The following is a 26755-nucleotide window of genomic DNA, read 5'->3' on the forward strand; positions in this document are numbered from 1 at the left end:
GACGCGTTGTGAGCTTGGAGGTCTGCTATTTTCGGTGCTTGATACCACACTGAAACCAAGCATAATCAAGTCAATACTGGAGATGAGGTGTAACGGCATGGATTTCTACACAGAGAGGGCAATTCTTTCAACATAAGATGCTGCATTCAAGTTCAGGAGAGTTTAGACAAGGCAATTCTCTTGAATGCTGCCTTCAGGTATGGCATGGAAAGAGGGCATTTGCATTTCTTTCACCATAGTAAAAACTGCATTCATGGTCTGGAGTGGAGAGGGCACTTTTCAGAGACGGATAAAAGGGCAGGGGCTCAAGCCCCCTTTGATGTCTATATGTGTGCACGTGCCTGGAACAATATGATTGAACGCTATTAGTATGGATGAACAGGAGGTACTAAATAATATACATATTATAGTACACTATAGTACATTGCACCCATGTTGAGTTGGTCGATTCAGACGGAGAGTAGAAAGTCAAGACAGAGAGAGGAGAGGAAGAGCTTGTCTCTCGTGGCTAGACGGCGTCTTCGCCCACGCTCGCCTCCTCCTGCCCCGCCCCCGATGGCTTCTCCGCCGGCCTGGCCGTGGTCATCAGCTGCCAGCGCTGTGCGAAACAGGAAACAATGAGGTTCCAGTGGTAATCAAATGTTTTAATCTCAAGGACCCCTGAATTAATATGCATTTGGGCACATAGTTACCCCCATTTGAAAATATTTTGTACCAGAGAAAAATAGAATATATTATTTTCTTTTCCAAAGATGTTCTAGATTTGACGCAAATAGCCAATGTGTGCCGGGTTTAAGTGGTTAAACTGACTGAAGCTATATTAACTAATTTAGCTGGGGATTCCTAGCCTGGGTGCCAGCCTGTTCGCTCCGTTCCGCGATTTGTTTTGTCTCTCCGCATCACAGTCTGGAAAGCCTCGTATCTCCAAGGGGAGGTGGGACATAGAAAGCGTCTAGGCAAACAACCGCGGCTTCCGATTGGTCTGTGGTGCAGGGTGGGACGAATGGGCCTCTTAAGTCTGACATCATTTTGTAGGCAGAGGAGAACTTCTGGTGCCAACGAGGCACCAGCGCCCGTGAATCTTTTTACTATAAGCTTATCTTTCTTCTCTTTCTTGTTGACAGGAAAGTGGTAGAATTATACTTTAGTCGTTATTTTTGTCTTCTGTTGAAATAGCGAGGGACACAGCACTGCCCATATTGACAATAAATCTGCTTGGCACCAGCGGGGGGTCTGACTACAAAATGATGTCACGGCTTAAGAAGCTATGACATAGCTACCCTAACGGCAGATTTAGGCACCCAGGCTAGGGGATTCCCTGGAACTGCCTCAATAATCCCTGTCTGGTGAGACATAGAAGGTGAAACACTGAGGTGAAAAGTGTTAAACACACGCTCTTTTAACCTTTTGTGTTTTTTCGTGAATTAGTGCCCCACATGATCATACAGCGTCACACAAAATTATCCCAAATAGCTCGGGGACTGCCCATTGGTCCGAAGGTTCATTGGTCCGAAGGTTCATTAGTCCGAATTTAGTTAGGGTTACTGAGGTTAAGGTTAGGGTTAGAGTTAGAGTTAGGCATAGTATTCTTAACAAATTCGGACTAATGAACCTTCGGACTAAGCAATAGCTCTCGAAAACAACGCGTTTTGAACTTTTGAAATTTTTTCATACTGAAAAGCAACCGTATTGGATGATATGAGGTTTCCACGCGTCAGAGACGATATACTGTACTTGAACTTTGACTTTTTTGTGGTGACAACAAGTCGTGTCAACGTAATACTGACAAATACAATGTTCAATGTAACATGAAAACAAACGTATTCAACTGACCATTTTTAAAGTGGGTTAGACGCTGTAGTATGATCAAATATTAATTTACGTGAAAAAAAACCCCACAAAAAGGTATAATATGGAGATGAGAGGTTTCCGGGTGTGATGTGTTACCTGTTTGATGGATCCTCTGCTGGTGCAGAACAGGTAGATGACGTAGCCAGGGATCAGCACCATGGAGGACAATGCCATGAACCAGCCAATCACCTGGCCCCACAGCGGGTACACATACTTCCCCAAGGTCAGCGGGGTCATCTCTATGGCGCTGAAGGTGAACACGCCCTGTAACCCATGATTTATAATGTTTTTCAAAAAAAAAAAATAATAATAACCAAATCAAAGTATATGATATCATATTTCTCACTCATTTCACCCAAAAGGTTTATAACAACTGCGCTACAACTAATTGTCCTTGCCCTCCTCAATGTGTGGGCATATAGACAAGGCTAAAAGCTTTACTCGGTTACAAGTAAATGTCCGGAATTCTAAATTTACTTGCAAAAGTATTTGTATCAAAATGTACTTCCAAGAACCAAAAGTAGAAAGTAGAAAGCTCATAATGTGTCACATTGTTATTTTTTAAATGGACGAAATGTACTGTATACAACGGTTCGTCCTTCTGTCCGCCTGTGAACAGCTAATCACCCTTTTCATATCTGCATATTATAACGCCACCAGATTTTAGCGAATTTTCTTTTTTACATCCTTCAGATTTTGTCCAAACCTCACGAAAATCCGTACACATTATCTCTATGGTCATGTGATCAAGACTGATCTGTCCGATTTCTCATTATTCCATCCTGATTGGTGAATACTGAACATTGCTGGCCCACAATAACCTACCTGACCTGGAGGAGACCTGTGCTCTGAGGAGCTCTTTTTCTAGTTCTCTTTGTGATAATACTTTTGTTACATTACTCGAATGTAAATTTGATTATGTCGATCTTAGGGTAGATTTGATTACACTCAGTTGGGCTTATTAATCATGAAGATAAACAAAGATATAACAAACATGCCTTGCCTAGATATCGTCGTTGTCGGGTGGAAACCTTGTATGTCCAAAACCGTTTGTTTTGAATTTATCATTTTTAAAATGATTTAAACTAGTGAAAACAGCCGATCTACAAGCACACAACGGGTGTTGTGTGCTTGTAGATCAGCTGTTTTCACTACTTTTGTGCGATGGCCTTGTGTGATGAAGCAGTGCTTTACTTTGCGTAAAGGGATAGTACCAGGTCTGAAAATTGATTTAGTGAGCATTATGTGCATTATGCATGTTGGCCCTATATTTGATTAGCGCCTTTCAGTGCTGCAAAGAAACAACACGATATTGATAAACAAAGGGGCCCATTAATATCTGGCCAATTAGCCAGTAAAACAATAGACTGGGTAAACTCTACTTAGTCATCATGTCAGAATAGCTTTAACAGCATTCCAGTGATATAGCTTCATTTAATGTTAATATCTTTTGAATCAATGTGGCTTTAGTAGAAAGGTAAATAAGTTGGCACTGTAAATCAACTTCAAGACTCGAGGCAATCAATTCAGTCACAACTAATCAACCCCATGCAGGGGCGTCACACCAAATTCTGGGCCCTGGGTACAAGGATTCACTGTGGGCCCCCCATGAATGTTAACTATTGAAAAATAGCAGATATACAAGCTCACAGCGCGGCACCGAGTGCCGCGCTGCGAGCTTGTAGATCTGCTATTTTTGAAAAATTGGGAAAATGTGTGCAAGAAACCTATGTTTCCATGTCAGTGATGCTCAAACTTTTTCATGTGCAGGACCCCCAAAATGGTATGTATTTGGCCACGGACCGCCATCTCAAAATATTACGTTCCAGGGAGCCCCCCCCCCCCCCCCCGGAAGCAAAATTTACAAATGTTCGCTTAAAAAATACACATATTCAAAGATTTGCACACATTTTCACGACTTTTCAAAAATAGCAGATCTACAAGCTCGCAGCGCGGCACTGTGAGCTTGTATATCTGCTATTTTTCAATAGCTAAAGTTGCTAGGGCCCCTCCACCTTGGGCCCTGGTAACTCAGTCCCACTTTCCTACCCCTTGTGACGCCCCTGACCCCATGCAGCAGCAGTGCCACCTATAAATGCCATCTGATAAAGCTTGGTGGTGGCCTTGTGAATCTGTGAGCAGTTTATAGATCATTCATCTTAACTGATCACCGAGGGCAGTGCCCTCCCTCTATCACCCTCACAAACTGACTAACTACTTCTCAAAAGTGACAGGGGCGTCATTTGGGTCATGAGGGGACGGGCACTGCCATCCCCTAGTGTTCACATTTAACCTTCAATTGTGTCATTTTATGCATATTGTCCCCCTCTGGAAAAGAAAACGACGCCTGATTGGGACGATGCTAGTGTTATGGCACTGCAACATGACATCACACGTGTACCTATATTTGGGTGTGGCAGATTTCCGTGACCTGTCATGCTGTTTACATTTATGACTAATAAAGTATTCAATCAATCAATCAATCAATCAAAGTAGAGGTGATTAATGATCAAGGTCTAGGTCAAGGTCCCTGGCACAAATGTTTTCAGATTGCGGTCTGCGGCCAAACACATATCCTGAACCATTGATTTGGAGGGCATTTGTAGAATGAACCGGCCTTAGATCTTAAAGGTCTTTTGTTCCATAGCCTGAAAAAGTAATTGTTTTGGACTACAAGGTTTCTGGAGGACTCACGAATGAATCTGTATAATCCTCTTCATACATCAGCCATCTTAATCGATTGATGTTGAGGTGACTAATGTGCTTAGCCTGTCGAGGCTTGACAGATTGATCTCCATATAGAGTGAGACATGATGCAATGATCTGGTGAGTGATACAGTGAAGCTATTCTATCAGTCAGGGACGTACAGCTGAGGGATTTGATCGCCTCAGAGGTTAATTTGATAAGGAGGCTCTATCGACTACCCAGCGTTGCCATGTCCGCTTATTAATAAGCAACTTTGGGCTTGTTTTTTCTGTAAAGTAAAGTTGTTTGCGTTTTTTTTGGGTCTTGTTTCTTAAGTGTAGTTACTTATTTGGGCTTTCTGTCTAATATTGTTTAAACCAGTGATTCTCAAACATTTTCACATCAAGGACCACCAGATGTAATGTAATTGTCCACAATTGTCCACATATCCCAAAAAAATTTGTGCACTTTTACAAAACAGCAGAGAGCTCACAAGACGTCGTATCGCAACGCATTGTGATCTTGTAGAACAGCTATTTTCAAATAGCCAATGTACTGTATAAAGGTTCAAGGCGCTCCTGTGGCCTGTAGTTGCTTCTTTTGGGTTTATTTTCATATACCTGGTCTCTCGCAAAATCTGTCAAATCTGTAGACGACATACCAGGCAGATTAGGGGAGTGAAGTACTTCCAGCACAGCTTCCACCAGACACAGGGACGATAACCAATCATATCCTCTATGTCCTTGTAGAACCTCTCCGCTCCTACAGCACAGAGAGAGAGAAGAATGAGTGAGAGAGAGCAGAGGTTCATGAGGAGATTGAAAAACCAGCTGAACAAAAAGACTATTGAGAGTGGACACGGGTAACAGGACGAGAGAACAGACACTGGGCACTAAGGAATACGTATATATATTTATTACCCAGCTTGGTTGAATGCTTGATTCTGATTGGTCGAGCGCTGAAATCAGCTGTGAATTATAGGCGTATAATGACCGTTCCGCTCTATAATTCACCGCTGCCTCATCAACGGCGCAGAGCACCTGCTGTAGTCAGGCTGCACTGCGTGGATTTAGTGCTGTATCCAACATGTTAGCCATGTAAACAAACACACAGCGTCATTTACAACTAAACGTTGCTCTCAAGAATGTTTTTAGAAACATTTGAGGCGAGAAATAGACGACGCAGTATCAGAAATTGTATTTGATCAGCACTTCCTTGTTTCCCAAGGCGACCGTGTTGCGCTGGGGCGGACGCCCAACGCAACACTTGTGGAATACTTTCAGCCGTCTGTAAACAAGGAAATACTTTGTTTTGTTTTTAGTTTTGAGTCAAATTATTAATTGTATTTATTAGCTGGGTAATAAGTGCTATAAGATCTTGCTGCTTGGTGATTATGGCTTATATGGACACTTCAGGCTGATAATTATCAGCCTGTCGTGTCCATATAAGCCATAGGCCTAATGACCGCGCAGCAAGACCTTATCGCATACATTCTACAAAGCGCTACAAAGCCAGTATATCCAATCATTTTGGGCATAAACAAGAAGTTGGAGGATACATTTCGTTCTGATAATGATGTACCGTGGATGTTCACATCATGTATAGGCTACTTTACATGACTTAAAGGAGTAGTTCACCCCCAAAATGACTTTTTTTCTATTGATTACTCACACCATGGAGACTTATGTTCAATAGTATTTTGATTTGATTCCAATTTGGTTGCCAAATGCATTTGGGTCCCCATCCGGGATCAATAGAGGTACATTTACTATAATAACATTGGAATGCGAAAAATACAAAAAAAGATATTATTTAACTTTTTGCTCTACTCTAAAATATCTTTCCAGGAAAATAGCTGATCTACAAGCTCACAACTTGCAGACGTGAGCTTATCGATAAGACGATTTTTCGCCAAACGTTCAACCAGGAATAGGGCCGGCTGGGTTTCATGTGGTTAACCCACTAAAACTGGGAGAAAAAAAAAAAAAAAAAAAATTTGCGTTGGCTATTCAAAAATAGAAGATTATACAAGCTTATATCTGCTATTGTTTCATTATTTGAAAAATCTTGTGAGAACTACAGTATCGCTTTAGAAGGCATTTGTAGAATCGGCCTTAAATGAACACACAAATGAAAGCAGGTGGCAGTACAGACTGGAATGTTCGCCTCTCCTCTCTCTCACCGTACAACCAGGAAATGGCAGTGGTCTCGAAGAACACGAGGTAGAGGAGGCACATCCCGCTGGCCGAGTAGTAATCAAACAGTTTGAACACGTACAGCCCACCCTGCCGGGGAGAGAGGGACAACACACAATGTTTATATTACCTCTCTCTCTCTCTCTCTCTCTCTCTCTCTCTCTCTCTTATTATGAATTATGCATGAAGGAAAACACCATGAGATTTTTATGGAATCCATTTATCAACATGTAATGAAGCATGGGGAGAACGGTTTCCTTGTGCCAGGAAAAGTGTGTGTGTGTGTGTGTGTGTGTGTGTGTGTGTGTGTGTGTGTGTGTGTGTGTGTGTGTGTGTGTGTGTGTGTGTGTGTGTGTGTGTGTGCGCGCATGCGTGTGTCTGTGTGTTTTTGTGCACGTGTTTGTTGCACCAATCACGCAGAGCAGATGAGCATTGAACATGAATGCACGTACCGGTACGTACGTATCACATTTGAAATGCTTGACAACTGAATCCATCCCCAAGAATATCGTATAATTTGTGTATAGAAGTTCATTTTCAAAATATTGGAAGAACGGATTTGGCTGTAAAAGCAGTTCAACAGACACGCACGCACGCACGCGCACACACACACACACACACACACACACACACACACACACACACACACACACACACACACACACACACACACACACACTCACACTACGGTGGCTATAAGAGAGCCCAACGTGTTGCAAATTGACGGAGCGCAAACTGAGAACACAATAAGCTTATTATGTGCTATCATCCATTATCATTTTCATATTGTAAAGCAGTGTTGTTTCTTCTATGGTTTTCTATGGTAACTACAGTATGTTACCGGTAATACCATACCAGTACCACCAGTATATCACACCAGCACCACCAGTACCAGTACCAGTACCAGTACCAGTACCAGTGCCACAGCAGTACCTGTGTGATGTTGGAGAATCCGATGATGAAGGAGATGAAGCAGATCAGCAGGATGAAGGACTTCTTCCTCTTCCTCAGCACCATGGGGAACTCATCCATCAGAGCTGTGACGAAGCCCTCCACCGTGCAGAACTGAAACACACACACACACGCACGCGCACGCACACGCGCACACACACTCGCACACACACACACACACACACACACACACACACACACACACACACACACACACACACACACACACACACACACACACACACACGCGCACACACACACACACACACACACACACACATCAGTTGGATCATCATCATCTTATGTTGTTGATAAGGACAGTAGAAAAGCGACCACTTTGGAAGTAAATGGTAAATGGTGCATTTATATAGCGCCTTTATCCATGGTGCTTCACATAGATTGTGCATTACAATTCACCCATTCACACACCTATTGCGGAGGAAACCATGCAAGGCACCAACGTGCTCACCGGGAGCAACTATAGGGTTCAGAGTCTTGCTCAAGGACTCTTCGGCATGTGGACAGGAGGAGCCGGGATTTGAACCGCCGACCACGGCCAACCTGCACTACCTCCTGAGCCACAGCCACCTGTGAGTTGTAATGGAAGAGGCATTCCTTATTCCTCCATTCCTTACCTAAGGTGTTAAAGTGCCAACGTCTTAAGGATGCTATTATACAGCTTGGTTACAAATGTAAATATGCTTTGGAAGAATGGGTAATGTCCATAAATGAGTTGTGAGAGGCCTGCAGATTGTGTGTTGAGCCAAGAGCTAAGGCACTGGCAAAATTCTGTTCAGTGTCTGTGATAATTGTCGCCACATTTGGAGGAGACAATGCTTCCTGTACCCGTGATCTGTACTGAAATACTTGTTGCTGAGTTCCCGCAAGTCTACTATCTACTATTGTTTCTGTTCAAGAATTTGTTAATCCATTAAAACTGGGAAGGCATCTGTCATTTTCTATTTTAGGTACATATAGTCTCTCGGGTGAAAAAAAATAACTTCTTATGTCACAAACTATTACTTTTCAGGATTCAAATAAAAAAGTATCAAGAGTATCAAAATACGTTGCTTCACGCCATGTGTCGAGCTTGCGGGTCTGCAACTTTTGATGTTTCATTGTGACGCTGTAGTATGATCAAGATTCAAGCATTCATTTACAAAAAAAAGGTTAGAATAATGGAGATATGATTTTTTTGTTTTTGTTTTTTTCAGAAAACTTAGAAGACATTTGTAGAATCGTCTTCAATGTGAACGCAAATACATATGTTACATGTGTGCACAGCACACGTGTGTGTGCCTGTTTGTGTGTGTGTCTTCTTGCCTGGCTGTCCAGTCCCAGCATCATCAACATGGAGAAGAAGAGGATGGCCCACAGAGAGGACATGGGCAGCTGGGTGACGGCCTGTGGGTACGCAAGGAACGCCAGCCCGGGACCTAGAGGTCACACACGCATGCACGCACGCACGCACGCACACACACACACACACACGCACACGCACGCACGCACGCACGCACACACATACACACACACACACACGCACACACATGCATGTGCACGCTCACATGCACACGTACACGCACATAGCGTCACTGTCAGGCAGAAACCTTGTTTCTCCAAGTTTCAAATATGTATGTTTTTTCGTAAAGTAAAGCCTTGCTTCATCACACAAGACTGTCACACAAAACTAGTGAAAATAGCAGATCTACAAGCACACACGGTGCGAGGCGTTGTGGGCTTGTAGATCAGCTATTTTCACTATTTTAAATCATTTCTAAAATGATTAAAACAAAACACGCCCACTCTGGGTACAAATAATTTGGAATCGTAACACAAAGTGGATTATTTTGTATTCATGTACACAACAGAACGTCACGTGGTTGAGTGTTTTAGTACCTGAAGCTGCCAACTCCTGCACAGGTTTCTTTGTGATGTAGGACATGAAGCCAACGATGGAGAAGATGACGAACCCCGCAAACATGCTGGTGCACGAGTTGATGCAGCACACGATGATGGAGTCTCTGGTGGGAGGAGGAGAGAGGAGGCAGAACAGGAAAAGAACACAAAGGAGATGAAACTGCACGACTGGTGAAATAGATCATAGAAATAGTTTTATCCAGTGGTGAAGCATAAAACCAAAAGAACAGTGTGCGTGTTGCGGTTTCTACTTGTAAACATTGCAGGGGCGTCAATTGGGTATGGCAGGGGTATGCAGCTGCATAGGTGGGAAAATAAAAGTTACTTTTAAATATAAATCCACGAATGTCTCTTTGTCTATCTGTTCTGGTTATTATGTTGTTAAATTACAGTAAAATAAGTACAAATCGGGGCGCCCGCTGGCCTAGTGGTCAAGGCGCATACCACATACTAGGCTATGATGCCTGCTGGCGTCGCCGGTTCGATTCCTGATCCGGACGACCTTTGCCACATTCGTTTCCCATCTCTCTCCCCATTTCCTGTCTGTCTAATATCCTATCAAATAAAGGCATAAAAAAGCCCAAAAACAAATCTTTAAAAAATAAAAGTACAAATGCAAAATGTAACAAAATGGTCACTTTAACAAAGTATTATAATTATATCCTCCACACTTGTATTCTCCCCATCTTGACAAAATGGTATATTCCCAGGTTCCGCAGGTCAGCTGCACAGGTGCAATGCATTATTGTTAATTGTGGCACGTTTACTAACATGCCAAGTTTAGCTGCACTTGAACAACCGTTCCAGGGCTGCCATCCAGCCCAAGAAACCGTAGAAACGGGTGAAAAATAGAATGTGCTTATTGAAATAAATGTATCATGCCTGATGCTAAGGTATGGCAACATGACTGGTGTCTTGCACACGCGCGAAGGCGCGTGTGCAAGACACCAGTCATGTTGCCATACCTTAGCTTTTTCTGAACTGACACCACTGAAACATTGCTGTGTACAGTATGCGTTGTGTTTCTACTTGTAAACTCATTGTTGTCAGGGTTGGGATCCGGAAGAGGATCCAAAATTGAGGAACCGGTTCCAACATTGAGGAACCGGAATCGGTTTGGTGAACAGGGGAAAAAAGAGCAGATCAAGACAAGTATACCGAGCCAACGGTAAAGTTTACAAAGTAATGAGGGTTTTAGTCGTTAAATGTCTGAAAACACATTTAACATGAATCCAATATGTAGGGAAGAGTCCCTAGTTGTGGTACGTGTTGTGTTGTGTTCTTACTTGTACAGTACACATCGTTGTGTGGTATGTATATGTCAGGGGTCTTCAACATTTTCAGGCCAAGTGCCCCTTAACTGAGAGAGAGATGAAGCAGGGACCCCTACATATTGTATGACATTTTGTTGCAGATTTTCATCAACTTGTTTGACACCACTGTCATCAGTCTAAGTTGGATTTGTGTTAATATGTTTTTCAGACATTTAAATCGTTGATCGTTTACTTGGTACATTTTTCACTTTCACTCCGTACTTAGTCTGCTCTTTTTTTTACCTCTACACCATGGGTATTCAACTGGCGGCCCGCGGGCCAAATGCGGCCCGCGGGGACCTTCCTTGTGGCCCCTGGAGAAATTTTGAAAAAAAAAAAAAAAAAAAAAGTTTTTGAAAAAAAAAAAAAAAATCCAAAATCGTTTTTTTTGGAGGCTAATGAACGTTATAGGTATGGTTTGCGCGATATGAAACGTGAGCATCATCTTACCATAATCACAGTAATCCCTAATCATATTCCATCATATTCAAGTGAAGTGACTCCAGTCAGAGCACTGCAGCAGAGTGGAGTGTGTGTGTGTCTCTGTGACTCAACTGATCCTCGTTAGGCATCGTTAAAAGCATCAAAGAAGGCAATTGTGTGTGCACTGGCAATAAGGTCGACATCAATGCCAGGTTGGCCATCATAGTGTGATGTAGTTAGCACTAGGTTTTACCAAGAAAGCATGTTTACAGTTGTCAACTTGTTGAACAGAAATTAAGCACATAAACATGAAAAGTATTCTACTAGAAAAGTATTTTGCTTTGCAATGTAGTTAGATGAAAATGTGGTTGTTTGTGAAAATGTAGTGAAAATGTGGTCGTGCTGTTGTTTCAAGTGTACAATGGGGGGGGGGGGGGGCGCGTTAGTGCGGCCCCCGGCCCCTTTGGTTTCTGTCAATGTGGCCCCCTGGACAATTTAGTTGAATACCCCTGCTCTACACCAAAGTATTTTGGCAAAAATAGCCGATCTACAAACTCTCAACGCCTCGCTACGCTTGTAGCTTGTAGATCGGCTATTTTTGGCTAAAGTTCTCCTCAGAATAGGGAAGCGAGGGTTCAAGTTGTTCATTTAAAGAATGATCCTATCACACAAAGATTTGGTGGCCCCCCTGTAGTAACTCTGAGGACCCCCTAGGGGTCGTGGACCCCCTGTTGTAGACCCCTGGTATATGTGTTGTGTGCTTACTTGTAAACATCGTTGTGGTATGTGTTGTAGCTTCCCAGGGCGATGAGAGATCCCAGGCCCAGGCCGTAGGAGAAGAAGATCTGCGTGGCTGCATCCAGCCACACCTGACGGGACGCAAACACACACATGATTGGTTCCATAATCTGAAAATCCACCAAGATTAGTTTAAATGCATCTTTTAATGGATAGTGTTTACCTCTGATTTGACGAGCTTATTGAAGTCTGGTGTGATGTAGAATTTAATGCCGTCTATAGCGCCAGGCAGCGTGACCCCGCGGACGAACAGAATGATCAGCATGAAGTAGGGGTAGGTGGCCGAGAAATACACCACCTGACATGACAGAAAGATAGACAGAAATACACCACCTGACATGACAGAAGGATAGACAGAAATACACCACCTGACATGACAGAAAGATAGACAGAAATACACCACCTGACATGACAGAAAGATAGACAGAAATACACCACCTGATATGACAGAAAGATAGACAGAAATACACCACCTGATATGACAGAAAGATAGACAGAAATACACCACCTGACATGACAGAAAGATAGACAGAAATACACCACCTGACATAACAGAAAGATAGACAGAAATACACCACCTGATATGACAGAAAGATAGACAGAAATACACCACCTGACATGACAGAAACATAGACAGAAATACACCACCTGACATGACAGAAACATAGACAGAAATACACCACCTGATATGACAGAAAGATAGACAGAAATACACCACCTGACATGACAGAAACATAGACAGAAATACACCACCTGACATGACAGAAGGATAGACAGAAATACACCACCTGATATGACAGAAAGATAGACAGAAATACACCACCTGACATAACAGAAAGATAGACAGAAATACACCACCTGACATGACAGAAGGATAGACAGAAATACACCACCTGATATGACAGAAAGATAGACAGAAATACACCACCTGACATAACAGAAAGATAGACAGAAATACACCACCTGATTGACAGAAAGATAGACAGAAATACACCACCTGACATGACAGAAAGATAGACAGAAATATACCACCTGATATGACAGAAAGATAGACAGAAATACACCACCTGATATGACAGAAAGATAGACAGAAATACACCACCTGACATGACAGAAAGATAGACAGAAATACACCACCTGACATGACAGAAAGATAGACAGAAATACACCACCTGACATGACAGAAAGATAGACAGAAATACACCACCTGACATGACAGAAAGATAGACAGAAATATACCACCTGATATGACAGAAAGATAGACAGAAATACACCACCTGACATGACAGAAAGATAGACAGAAATACACCACCTGACATGACAGAAAGATAGACAGAAATACACCACCTGACATGACAGAAAGATAGACAGAAATACACCACCTGACATAACAGAAAGATAGACAGAAATACACCACCTGATGTGACAGAAGGATAGACAGAAATACACCACCTGACATGACAGAAAGATAGACAGAAATACACCACCTGATATGACAGAAAGATAGACAGAAATACACCACCTGACATAACAGAAAAATAGACAGAAATACACCACCTGACATGACAGAAGGATAGACAGAAATACACCACCTTACATGACAGAAAGATAGACAGAAATACACCACCTGACATGACAGAAGGATAGACAGAAATACACCACCTGACATGACAGAAAGATAGACAGAAATACACCATCTAACTAATTTGTTTATTTTTGGAAGATGGTTCTTAGATGACAATACTGTTTCAGACCCTATGGTATTTTCAGTGGAAGAAATAACTCTGTGAGCCAGGGGAATATAGCGGCCTCTAGTGGCAGTGATGTCAAACTTCCTCTAGCTGGTCTAGCAATCACATGCAATTTGCCTTAAATCACGAAAAGTCCAAGGCACAAGAAAACAATGGTAATTGTTTACCATGTAGCACAAAATGAGTGAAAAAACTAACAAAACAAAAAAAAACAGTTCATGAAATATTTCCACGGCTCCCTTAGCCAATAAAAGCTTCGCAGAGCTTTGTCCACATACTGTAGCTCCCGGCCTTTGAAGCGCAACGATTGTATTTAATTGCCAATGTCCATCAAGGCCAGGGCCTTGGGGAATTATTTTCATTCTCTTGTTTCAGCACACACATGAAAACGCGATTATCCTGGCCGAAGAATGTACAAATGTGATTCCACTCACGCGTGTCTTGCTTTAACATGGCTGTACATTTTTTTTAAATCACCCCAACATATTGATTTTGATATATCTATATTTTACTCTGCCTTCTGTGCTCTTAATTCATCACCCAGGAGTTGGGAGTAAATAATATATAATAATAAAATGTTTTCCTTTTTCTTTTTCCTAGGTGAATACAACAGATGAAAAAAGTACTCCTTTTCTTTTTTATTGAAGCAAAAGTATCAATACCATCATGTACAAGTAAATGTACATCTGTTACAAGTAAAGGTCCAGTGTTCAAAATGTACTTGAGTAAAAGTACAGAAGTATTGGCATCAAAATAGCCTATACTTAAATTACCGAAAGTAAAAGTGGTCGTTATGCAGAAAAGTGCAATTTCACAAGATTTTTCAAAAGATTGAAAATAGCAGATCTACAAGCTCACAATGAATTGCATCGCGATGCGTTGTGCTGGCGCTTTGGCATGGAATCATCTTTGACCAAAACTAGACTGCGCTCTGTCGAGGTGCCACCTTGCACACTTGTGCACTCGTGGCCTACTTGTGCGCCAGCAGAGCGCGCCCAGTTATTTATATCAGGTCGCACTTGTTGATGGTGACGTCACCAAGAATGCTTAATATTGATGACATCAGGGATCTGGAGTGTGACTCTGTGACATGAATATTGATGACATCAGGGATTTGGAGTGTGACATGAGGCGTGACAGACGGACGGACATGATCTGCAGGTTTTCATACTAAATGCGACCTCCGGTCTCAACGATATATATAGAAAATCTATATATATATTAATACAAAATATGCAATTGGAAATTGCAAGTGTGTTTGCCGTGACTATATTCTGCAGCAAGCTAACTGTCATGTGAAGCCAGACCAATCCTCGAGCTAGCACCACTCCCCCATTGAATTCCACTCTGGCACTCCCCCATTGAATTCCACTCCGGCACTCCCCCATTGAATTCCAATTGCACTTTTCCCCCATTGAATTCCAATTGCGCTTTCCCCCCATTGAATTCCAATTGCAACTCTAATAAAGTTTATCTAGAAGAAAAATAAAGTTTCCCCAGGACTACAGTGTGTTGCCCTGTCGGGCAACCACATTAACTTAAGTTTTCAAATATTTGTAGTGGGGTTAAAGTACAACACTTGCCTCTGCGATGTACTGTAATGGAGTAGAAGTAAAAAGTATTGAACATCGGAAATACTCCAGTATAGTAAAAATGCATCGAAAGTGTACTTAACTCATTCACTGCTTTGCCACGAGTTTCCCGTGTTATTTCAGTACCCCCATATTGCCACGGCCCGAGTTTCCCGAGTTCTCCCATTTAAAAAAAAAAGAAAAAAATCAAAAAATCAAAAATGCCTAAAATGTATTAGGCATGATCGCAATCGCGAAATTGCATGTTTAGCCCCATAACAAACACATCTTTCAAAATGGCAGCCATTTTTGTTTACAATTGAAGACTTTGAAGGCTTCTATCTCATGAATGCCTGAACGGATTTCCAAGCGTTTTCTTTTTTTTTTTTTGAAAGCTGTGAAAAAGTACTACACATATGGTGCATGATCTAGGCATGGGCGTGCACGATCCGCGCACTAGACATTTAGGAACATGGCAGTGAGGAACTTGGGGGGCCATTTTGAAAAGGCAATGAATGTACAGTACTTGAGTAAATGTTCTTAGTTACTTTACACCACAGCTGCTGCTGCCAGATGCTGCTAAGTGTCATAGTCTGTTATGTGTACTTGGATATTTTATGTTGTGACTGAGGACCACAATGGAAATAAGCCTTAGGGGCTTCATTCTGTGTTTTCTCCTCCTCAGTGATATCGTGTCTGCTATGCGCTGTGGAAGTTGCTGACGTGCTCTATCCTTTTATCACTGTTATGATGGGGCTGACCTTTATCGGCTTGACCCAGTTCATATGCATGTTTGGAATCATGCGTCACGCATACATCTGCGTAAAGCAGCACTGCACAATGAGCACATCTACTCGTTGTTGTAGGGTGGAAACCTTGTATGTCCAAAACCTTCCTTTTTTGTAGTGGTACAGAGAAATATACAGTGCCAAATTAAAAGAGAAGGAAGACAATTTTCTAAATATTTGGCAGCCACTTATAGATTATTTGCCCAAGGATCTAGCTACACTCATTTATAGTGGAAGTGATTCCCTGGTTTGGAAAGCCCCAGTTGTACTCTTACAATTCACCGTTTAATGTGCCCTTATGTGTGGAGAAGTTACCACTCTAAATGACTGACTATGTTTATGGATAATTTTATGAACATTGTATTGTGCTGTTCGCCCGTTCTTTTGTTTTTGTTTGTTTTTTGTTCTTGTATGTCTTTAATTTATTTTGTTGCAGTCTGTTTATATGTATATTTTTGAATACATTTATGTCACACCTTTTTGTGAAAACTCAATAAAAACTTGATTTAAAAATAAAAATAAAATCTGCTTTTTTCATTACTTTTCTGTGACACTTTTGTATGATGAAGTATGGCTTTAATTAAAAAAAAAACATCTGAGACTTGGAGATACAAGGTTTCTGGCTGACAGTGACGTACTACTTTATAAGATACTGACATCTGTGCTCAATGATGACGAGATCCATCTTTTTGTTCTTACGCATTCTGTTATTTATCCATGTCTCATATCAAGCATATCTAGATCTGTTTTCACTACCTGTGCGACGGCCTTGTATGATGAAGTAGGGCTTCACTTCGCGAAAAAACGTACACATTTTAAACTTGGAGATGCCCGACAGTGACGATATATATATATATATATATATACAGTATATATTCTCTATGTGTGTAATGAAGTTCAGAACCATGTTGTGTGATATTGCCTGATGTCATCTTGTTCTACGTGGCCTGTGACTCAACTGAAACATCACTCGTCACCACCCATAGTTAGAGCAAGAGTTCCCAAACAGTTCCCAAAAGAAAAATCTTCTGGGGACCCCCCCAAAAAAATGTGGGGACCCCCCCTGCGAGTCCCGACCCGCCGTTTGGAAACTACTGAGCTAGAGAGCAGCCTTTTAGGACCACATGGTTGGTGAACTAAGAGAGAGAGAGAGGGAGGGAGAAAGAAAGAGAGAGACAGAGAGAAGAGAAGAAAAGAGGAGAGGAGAAGTGGACTGACCTTCCCTGTCCACTCCACTCCCTTCCAGATGGAGAAGTAGACCAGAACCCAGGCCAGAGCCAGCGTCCCGACCAGGGGCCAACGCAGCTCGCCAGGCTCCTCCAGACCGCTTGACAGCTGGTGCATGTTCCGCCTGGACACACGCACGTGCACACACACGCACGCACGCACGCACGCGCGCGCACGCACACGCACACGCACACGCACACGCACACACACGCGCACACACACACACACACACACACACACACACACACACACACACACGTATGAAAACGCTCGCCCCCATGTATTCCTCAATGTAACCGCAGCAAAACTATGCTTAAACCTAACCTTATTCCTAAATCTAACCTCATAGTAAAACTATGCCCAAACTTAACCACTCCTAAAATTAACTATAGATAGAACAGGGTAAGATGAACCTGTGGGTAAGTTGAACCACCCCCTGTATCTTTAAAACTTGAACACATGAATTGTCATGTGACCTTAAAATAAGGACACAACCATCATTTCAAACTGGCTGTAAATGGCAAATAAATGGTAAATGGTGCATTTACCGTATATAGCACCTTTATCCAAGGCGCTTTACAGAGATTGTGCATTACATTCACCCACACACATTCATACACCGATGGCGGAGGAAACCATGCAAGGCACCAACCTGCTCATCGGGAGCAATTAGGGGTTCAGAGTCTTGCTCAAGGACTCTTCGACACTAACTCTGAGAGCCCGGGATTGAACTGTGATTGAAGTGTTTTTTAATGGCGGTTTTCTCTACCCCTGAGCCACTGCCGCCCCTGTGGCTGTGGAGTTGACAGACACATGGACAAGTGCCGAGCATATTTCTACACAAAAAAGTGTTTTTTTGCTGGTCGAAGTTAATTCTTTACTTTTCTGGTATAATGATTTGTATGTTAAAGCAAATGTACCCAGGCCTAAACTCATATATCATGCATGTTGGTGATATTCCAGTGTATAAAACCATGTGAATCATTTAGCTAAAGATCGTGGGGCAAGATGAACCAAATGTCTCGGGGTAAAATGAGCCAATTATCCTAATATCAATCACTATTCATATTTTGTATTAGATCTTTGCAACTCAAATTATGCTGAATGATCTTTCATTTTGATGAATATACTCATTTAAGAGAAGTTTTCAATATTATATTAATAATTGCAAATATTAAAAGTAAGCCATTTACCATGAGAGGGAGTGGGTTGTTGGCTGATTTACCACTGTTTCAGGGTTGTGGCACGAGGCGAAGCAAATTGCGACCCTCGAATGGTAAATTGCTTTTCTACCACTTCTACCATATAAATGAAAGAAAACACAGTTGTAACTTGCAAGGTTATTAGTTACAATCATTAATTGTTTCAGTGGGCGGGGTCCACATGAGCCAACTCAAGGTTGTTGACTGATTTACCACTGTTTTAAGCCAACAGAATCCAGTATCTGAACATGTGACCACAAAAAGTGGTAGAAGGTTTTATTTAACTGGTTTTATATTGTTTAAATAAAAAAATAAGACTAATTGCAAAAGGGAAATGTGTTATTAAATAATGTATTTTATTTTATTAGTTTAAACTGTTAAAGTTTAGAATATCACGTGGGTCAAATTACCCCTTGCTCCTAACCTGGGGCAAGTTGAGCCACATGAATACTTTTTTTAAATAAGTCATATTTTGATGGCCCTTTGTCACAGATGCTTACTCAGACTAGATGTTTAGATTTTAATGCCATCTCACTTGTTCTAGCTTCCAGGGCAACTTAAGCAAAACTGGTTAATCTTACCCCGTTCTCCCCTACGTGTTTAAAGTATATGAATACCATTTAAAAATAAAAATCACACTCACTCCCAGAACTCGGTGACAGCACTGGTCAGGTTGGTGGTGTCTGTCAGACTGTAGTTGCAAAAACATTTCTCTGTGTTCCAGGGGTTATCACAGCCCGTCCACGGTAGTTCCTGCACGCACGCACGCACGCACGCACGCACGCACGCACGCACGCACGCACGCACGCACGCACGCACGCACGCACGCACGCACGCACGCACGCACGCACACACACACACACACACACACACACACACACACACACACACACACACACACACACACACACACACACACACACACACACACACACACACACACACACACACACACACACACACACACACACACACTTACTTTAATAATGTATTCATGTCCAAATAAAGGAGAAAATACAAGGACATAAATATTAAATGTACTGTTAAGGTTACATTCACAAAACCCTTGTACCGGTATATCTTCTTGATACAATGAGCAAGTCACTCAGTAGTCAGTACACAATTCACATTTGAATTTCTATAGTTGATTCCATTCCACATTTGTAAAATACATTATAAGGGCCAAACTTTTTTGTTGCTGCTGATGTCCTATATTATCCCTACACTCAGAATAACATCCGTCTCAGTGCATGAAAGTTCAGAACGTACAGAATGTAAACAATACACATGAACGTATTCACAGGCAGTTGCTCGCTGTATTTGCAGTTGTAATTGCAAATGCATGGGGTCTTTGCATTGACACTTCTCTGGTTTCACGCACGATTCTTTGAAAAACACAACAGAGGAATCAAACGTGGATGACACAACCCAGGGTCTCCTGTCTGTCCGTCCGTCCGTACATCTATTTATCTATCTCAGGGGTCTTCAATGTTTTCAGGCCAAGGACCCCTTAGTTGAGAGAGAGATGAAGCAGGGACCCCCTCAACCTTTTCGTAGATTCCATATATTTTCATCGTTTGACAGTACAATCATCAGTGTATTTGGATTCATGTCAATTTGTGTTTACAGATATTTAACCACTTGAGCCGTCATTACCTAATAAACTTGACCTTTCACTCTGTACTTAGTCTGCTCTTTTTCCCCTCTACACCAAACCTCTTTCGCACTTCCATCTTCAGCATCTTTCTCCCAATGTACCCCTTGCCCCTCCTTTGCAGTTTGCACATGTCCAAACCATCTCAACCTCGCCCGCTCCTGCTTTATCCTCAAACCTAGTATACTGTATATCAATATACGTGTATGTGCTGTATACTGTTATATAAATTATATATTATATTGTCTCTGTCGGGTGGAAACGTCATTATGTCCAAAACTGTTACTTTTGATACTTTGTGAGACGAGAATATGGAGAGAGTTTCTGCCCCGCCCCCGACGGTAACAATGTTAAGTAACTTACTGATCCAAAGGAGTTGAACAGATAGTAGAGCGCCCAGGCGATGATGATAATATAATATATATTCAGCCAAAAGGACAGAATCACTGACGCCAGGCCGACACCTACAGAGAGAGAGAGAGAGAGAGAGAGAGAGAGAGAGAGAGAGAGAGAGAGAGAGAGAAAGAGACATCAGCCTAATGTTTGTAGCCAAACTCTATTTATATAGCACTATTTCCCCCACATACAAACACACAAGACTAAGTACATAAAAAGTAGGAATTGAAAGAAAAAAAATCCAAAAAGGCACAACTAACTCAATGGAGGACAAAGTATCACATTTCCACTTTTTTTATTGGCACACACCAACAAAGAACATTTACGCGTTTCGGCTATGAGCCTTCATCAGAGCACACTCATAAAAAGAGATTTATGAAAAACTACACCTAAAGTTTGACGAACAAAAACTAACTTCATGCGTTTCCAATCAAACTTTTTGAAAATATGAAGCGAATTAGAAATCTGCCCAACCAGTCAATCCAATAATCCTCTACCAATCAGTTTGTTCGTTACTTTTTCAGTATAGGTATTGAATTGGGGGGGGGGGGGCATCTTTAAGACACCTGACCCAACCGACCCAACAGTCAGGTTTACACGTTAGTGTGCAAATGCATCCTCACACCTTGCATAGACAGATACACTTAAGCCCCTTTTCGACTGCAGCTTTAGCACCACACTACACCACACCAAACCACATAAAAATATCTACATTTTCCATTACACAAAAGTACCCCTATCGGTAAGAAACAAATGTACCCTTTTAACTGTGATTATAATACAATATAAATTTGTATTACAACTAATTATAATACACTATAATGGATTATAACTGTGATTACAATACACTATCTGCTTATTGTAAATCGCTTTGGATTAAAAGCGTCTGCTAAATGCCTAAACTGTAAACTGTAAACTGTAAACTATCAAGTATTCATATATTACTACGATAATTATAATACACTATAATAGATTATAACAGTGATTATAACACAATAGAATCTATTATCATGTATTACAACTATATCCTGGTGGTCTAAATGAAAAGTCAGTGAGTGATCAGTCATTATGTTTGCCCCTGTTTGGCCCAGCTCAACCTCAGACCTACTCTGGATTGGATACTTTTTAGCACCACGTTTAGTACCACTTTCACACCACTCTACCCATCAGGTCCTTGTAGTGGAAAACCTGGCACAAGTGGGCGGTGTGGAGTGGTGTGGTGTTGGGCCATGTCAGTGGAAAAGGGGCTTAAGCAACACAGTTGGCTTCAGTAGGGCTGCTGCTATATCCTATCTGCACACAACAATGCCTCAGCCACCATTGCAGCAGAAGATGCTAATACTCGTTCAAAGCAATCTTTTAGATAATTTAATCAATGCATTCATTGAGATTTTTAAAGACTAAAACTAAAGCTGAAAGATTCTATCTTCTGTACACCCGTAAAAAAGTAAGATTTACCTTAATCGCATAGGCCTACAGTATAGGCACGCGAGTGCATCATTAGAGTGACATCATTAAATAACAGTCCCCCCGGGGGGGAAAAAAACACCATTACACCACTGGTTACGTATAGGCTCAACTGTCAGTCTACTCTTTCTGATAAAGTAGTTGATGGTCGTGGCGTCAAATGCATCAGTATGGGCTGCTTACGCAGATGAGAGGGATTCAACACATGATGAACTATGCATGAACTTGGCTAAGTGGATAATGGTCAGTCAAATCATAACAATATCTGATTTCTAACACGCATGTCCCAGTCTGGGCACTCTCAGACACGGAAGCTTGATTTATACGTTAGCCTATGTCCGTGTTGCTCACAGAAAATAGTAGAGCTAAAAGCTCACAATTGGTCACAATGATGTAAGTTAATGTCACAAATCAGATCCTATCACTTGAAAATAACAACAGTGTGGACAGTCAGTCCTAAAGATCTGGCACTTGCCCTAAACTTGACGACCATAAAGTCTAAACATAATGTTTAGACCGATGTCAGGTTCATTTGTTGAACTGGCAAAGTTTCCCATGAGTTTACTAGGGAAAAGGGGGTGTGTTAATGGGTGCTTCACTTCCTCCACAAAGCTGATTCAAATCACTTAACAAACACCAAGTAATCACCATGCAGAGATCCAGGTGTCACAGGCTCACAACAGCAACAGCAACCAGTCAGAATGAAATAGAGGAACATGAAGTGATGCCCACCTTTCATGCAAGGGCTCATGGGATGCTGGAAACATGTGGATTTTTTTCAATGTACAGATTATATATATATATATATATATATATATATATATATATATATACCTGACCTCGGGAACTGTCCAATTTATCCATGCATACGTTGGCTATTCAAATAAAGCAGATCTACAAGCTCACCGCTGCTCTGTTTATATTGTATCGTCTATGTCTTTATATGACTCGATGAATTGAATACACAGGACCACAAGACTGTACTTTTTGCAAACTGTTGATAAAGTATTCAATCAATCAATCAATCAATCAATCAAAAGACCCACTCTCACCTTTCATCATAGGAATGAGCCTCCAGACCCCCAGACCCCCCACCGAGGTGAACTGTCCCAGGCTGGTCTCCAGCAGGAAGAGAGGGATCCCAGCAAACACCAGGGTCAGGAAGTACGGGATCAGGAACGCCCCTGTCACGTGACCAGAGAAGAAAGGAACAGTTTGGTAAGTCTGTGGATGATGTGTCTGACATATTAATGATAATAGTAAAACTTTATTTCTACCACTGTTTCAGGGTTGTTTGGCACTCGGCTTCGCCTCGTGCACAACCCTGAAACAGTGGTAAATCAGCCAACAACCCACTCCCTCTCATGGTAAATGGCTTACTTATATTGTCGCTATCGGGCATTTGTGTTTAACGCCTTACTTGATCATAATTCAGTAGCATAATTCCAATTAAGTAGCAGATCCATTTCGAGCTTGACGATCTGCTACTTTTGATACTTCAGAATTCGAATCCTGAAAAGTAACAGTTTTGGACCCGACAGACGATATACAGTAGAAACATTCTTATCAGTGTTACAAAATGCTCGACAAGAATAAAGCGCGAGGCGTTGTGTGCTTGTACATCGTCTATTTTCGGCAAAGAGGTTTGGGTGTAGATAGAAAAAGAGCACGCCAAGTACAAAGTTTAAGTGTACTACTGTAGGTATCGAGGGTTTGATGGTTAAATGTGCGAAAATACACATGAATACTCTTGAACCCCATTGCCCCCGCCGGCGGGGGCAAAAGGTGTTGACCTCTGAACAGCTGTCAATACATGTCAATAAATCAATTGAGACCAAATCAAACCACACTTTCTTTGTTGATTATTGTTACAGTGGGCCTACAGCATAGTAATCAGCTGCCATTGTACTTTTCATCCATACATTACTCATATTACAGTATTATTACAACTTATTGTTACTCGTTTTTATCAATTTTCACCCTATACTTTAACTTTACTAATATTACAGCACTACTCTCACTAAAACATCTGTAGAGTTTACATAGTTTGGAATATATTCATTCAATTTTGCCTATCAATTGATGACACCTTGGTGAGCAATTTCTCTATTCACTATATATGTTTTCAATGAGGTCTTGAGGCTCATTCACTATTCAGAAGGCAACATTTCCATAGGCGGAGGTCTTATTCAATCATCTTTTCCTAGGTAAATGATCACAGCAGGACAATTTGGTGAGAGAAATGTGATTACAATGCATTTATGAATGTTCAGGGGTGAGCTGACATTTGGTGGGTCAAGAGTAGCCACAATCATTGTAGTTTTGTGTCCACAACTGTTCCAATTTGGGTATACATTTTAGGCAGATTTTTCCCCTTGACCCCCCTGGGGCTTAAGAGGTTAAAAAGAAATCTGCAACACAATTGTATACGTATGGGGGTCCCTGCTTCATCTCTCTCTCAGCTAAGGGGTCCTTGGCCTGAAAAATGTGAAGACCCCTGCCTACTGTATATATAGTAGTGGAAGTGGACTTATCCTACCCCACAATGCATTGTGAATAGTATTGTACAACCAATGGTCATCAACCAAGCCCTACAGACAGTTAACTAGACAATTAATAACGTCTTATTACACAGCTTGGTTGAATGCTTGATTCTGATTGGTCAATCGCTGAAATCAGCAGTGTGTTATTTCTTGATAACGGCAGGAACCCAGCGCAACACTTGTGGAATACATTCACTAATGTAAGCAAGCACATACTTTGTTTTGTTTTTAGTTATTGGTCAAATTATTAATTTATTTATTAAGTAGCTGTGTAATACGTGGGATAATGTCTGCCTGTCGGGATTTTGATTGATTGATTGAAGACTTTATTAGAAGTTTATTAAGTTATTAGAAGGTAAAAGAAATGGAAAAAAAAGAAAATGATGTGAACAATGCCATCTGAATTGTTTTTTATTTTTATTTTTTGGTATTTCATTTTATTTTATTTTTTTGTAAACAAGGTGACTTTTAATGGGCATGTGCAGGGGGTAGGCTGTGTGTGTGTGTGTGTGTGTGGGGGGGGGGGGGGTGAGTGAATGGGTGTGAGTGTATGTATTGTGTTATGTGTGAAAAAAAAATCAATAAACATATATAAAAAATAAAAAAAACAGTGAAACAAATATATACAGTAGATAAATACAAAGAAGGGTCAGGGGAGGCTGGGCTAGGTTTGTTATTGCCAGTTGCGAATGGCTGCCGCCTGTAAGTGGTTTTTCAGGGCAATTTTAAAGGATGCTAGGGAACCACATTATCACTCGATAATGACCACTGAGCCAGACGTTGTCCCTTACGTAGACGTCTAATAGCCAACTATGACTCACTGGGTGAATCAGGGTATCATGGGCGTGACAACGTGGTCTGCCCACCCGCCCATCCTCCCTTGAGGCAATTTTACTACTATTTGCATGTAGAGTAAAACCAGACTTTATGGACCCTTTTCACAGCAGATATTTGTGGAGCAGCAAGGTCATCTGGAGCAAACCAGATGTTATTGCTTTTCCAATCTATAATACAGAGTGTTACGCAGTATGGAATCAGTGCAATATGACAATTGTGTGTGTGTGTGTGTGTGTGTGTGTGTGTGTGTGTGTGTGTGTGTGTGTGTGTGTGTGTGTGTGTGTGTGTGTGTGTGTGTGTGTGTGTGTGTGTGTGTGTGTGTGTGTGTGCGCGCGCGCGCGTTCGTGTGTGTGACTGTGTGTGTGTGACCTCTTAAGCCGATACAGAGATGAAGCTTTTGTACAAAATTGTTTTGCAGATTAAACTTTTCCATAAATGGTAACACTTTACTCAAAGGTCGCCTCTATTATATATTATAATCACATTTGTAATGCATTATAATGCGCTTAAAAGGCATTATAACACTCGTTATAAATGTATTATATTATAATCATGTTTGACAACTTCTAACAACGTTTATAATGTATTATGCGAAGCGCTGGTCATAATGCATTATAAGCTCAGTGGAACAGAACATTATAACTACCTTAAAGGGGAAGACCACTCATTTTCAATATTGAACTGTGTCATTAATATACCTTAGAGGAGTTGTGTGGAAATAGAAAAAAAGTTCCCCCCCTTCTGTGTTGCCTAGAACTGGAGGATTGATTTTGGGGTTTGTATTGTAAAGTACAACTTGATGACATCACACATTGTACTTTACAATACAGTCTTCCCCTTTAACTTAAAGGGTATATTTATAACGATGATAATAGCCCACCAACCAAAGAAATGACACCCCCCCATTCACTTACCTCCACCATTCTTCCCACACAGGTAGGGGAACCTCCATACGTTTCCCAAGCCGATGGCGTATCCCACACACGACAGCAGGAAGTCGAACTTGCCCTTCCAGCTGCCTCGGTCTGGAGGCTCCTCTACTTTTTTCTTCTTGCTTTCGTCCGCAGGGGGCGCTACTGCTGCTACCGGATGCACGTCCTCGGCGGGAACTGCATGCTTAGACTCCCTAACGGCGGGAGAGTTCAAAGCCACGTCGTTCTGTTCCGTCGTCTTCTTCTTCCCCAT

General features: G+C 41.6%; 1 protein-coding gene across 1 annotated transcript; it reads right to left on the reverse strand.

Annotated features, from left to right (window-relative positions):
• Nucleotides 1–508: 508 nt before the first annotated feature.
• LOC308308885 (sodium- and chloride-dependent GABA transporter 1-like) lies at nucleotides 509–26755 on the reverse strand (the record flags this gene model as incomplete). The annotated part of the gene is made up of 14 exons (XM_080754341.1): nucleotides 509–598; nucleotides 1948–2115; nucleotides 5199–5299; nucleotides 6720–6822; nucleotides 7666–7797; nucleotides 9007–9119; nucleotides 9580–9704; nucleotides 12102–12205; nucleotides 12298–12432; nucleotides 17463–17595; nucleotides 19317–19426; nucleotides 20691–20791; nucleotides 23243–23374; nucleotides 26485–26755. The coding sequence occupies 14 exons, from the start codon at nucleotides 26753–26755 to the stop codon at nucleotides 509–511; spliced, it is 1818 nt and encodes a 605-aa protein (XP_080610467.1).

The sequence above is a fragment of the Nannobrachium achirus genome, assembly GCF_963921795.1.
Source record: "Nannobrachium achirus genome assembly, chromosome: 23".
Lineage (NCBI taxonomy): Eukaryota > Metazoa > Chordata > Actinopteri > Myctophiformes > Myctophidae > Nannobrachium > Nannobrachium achirus.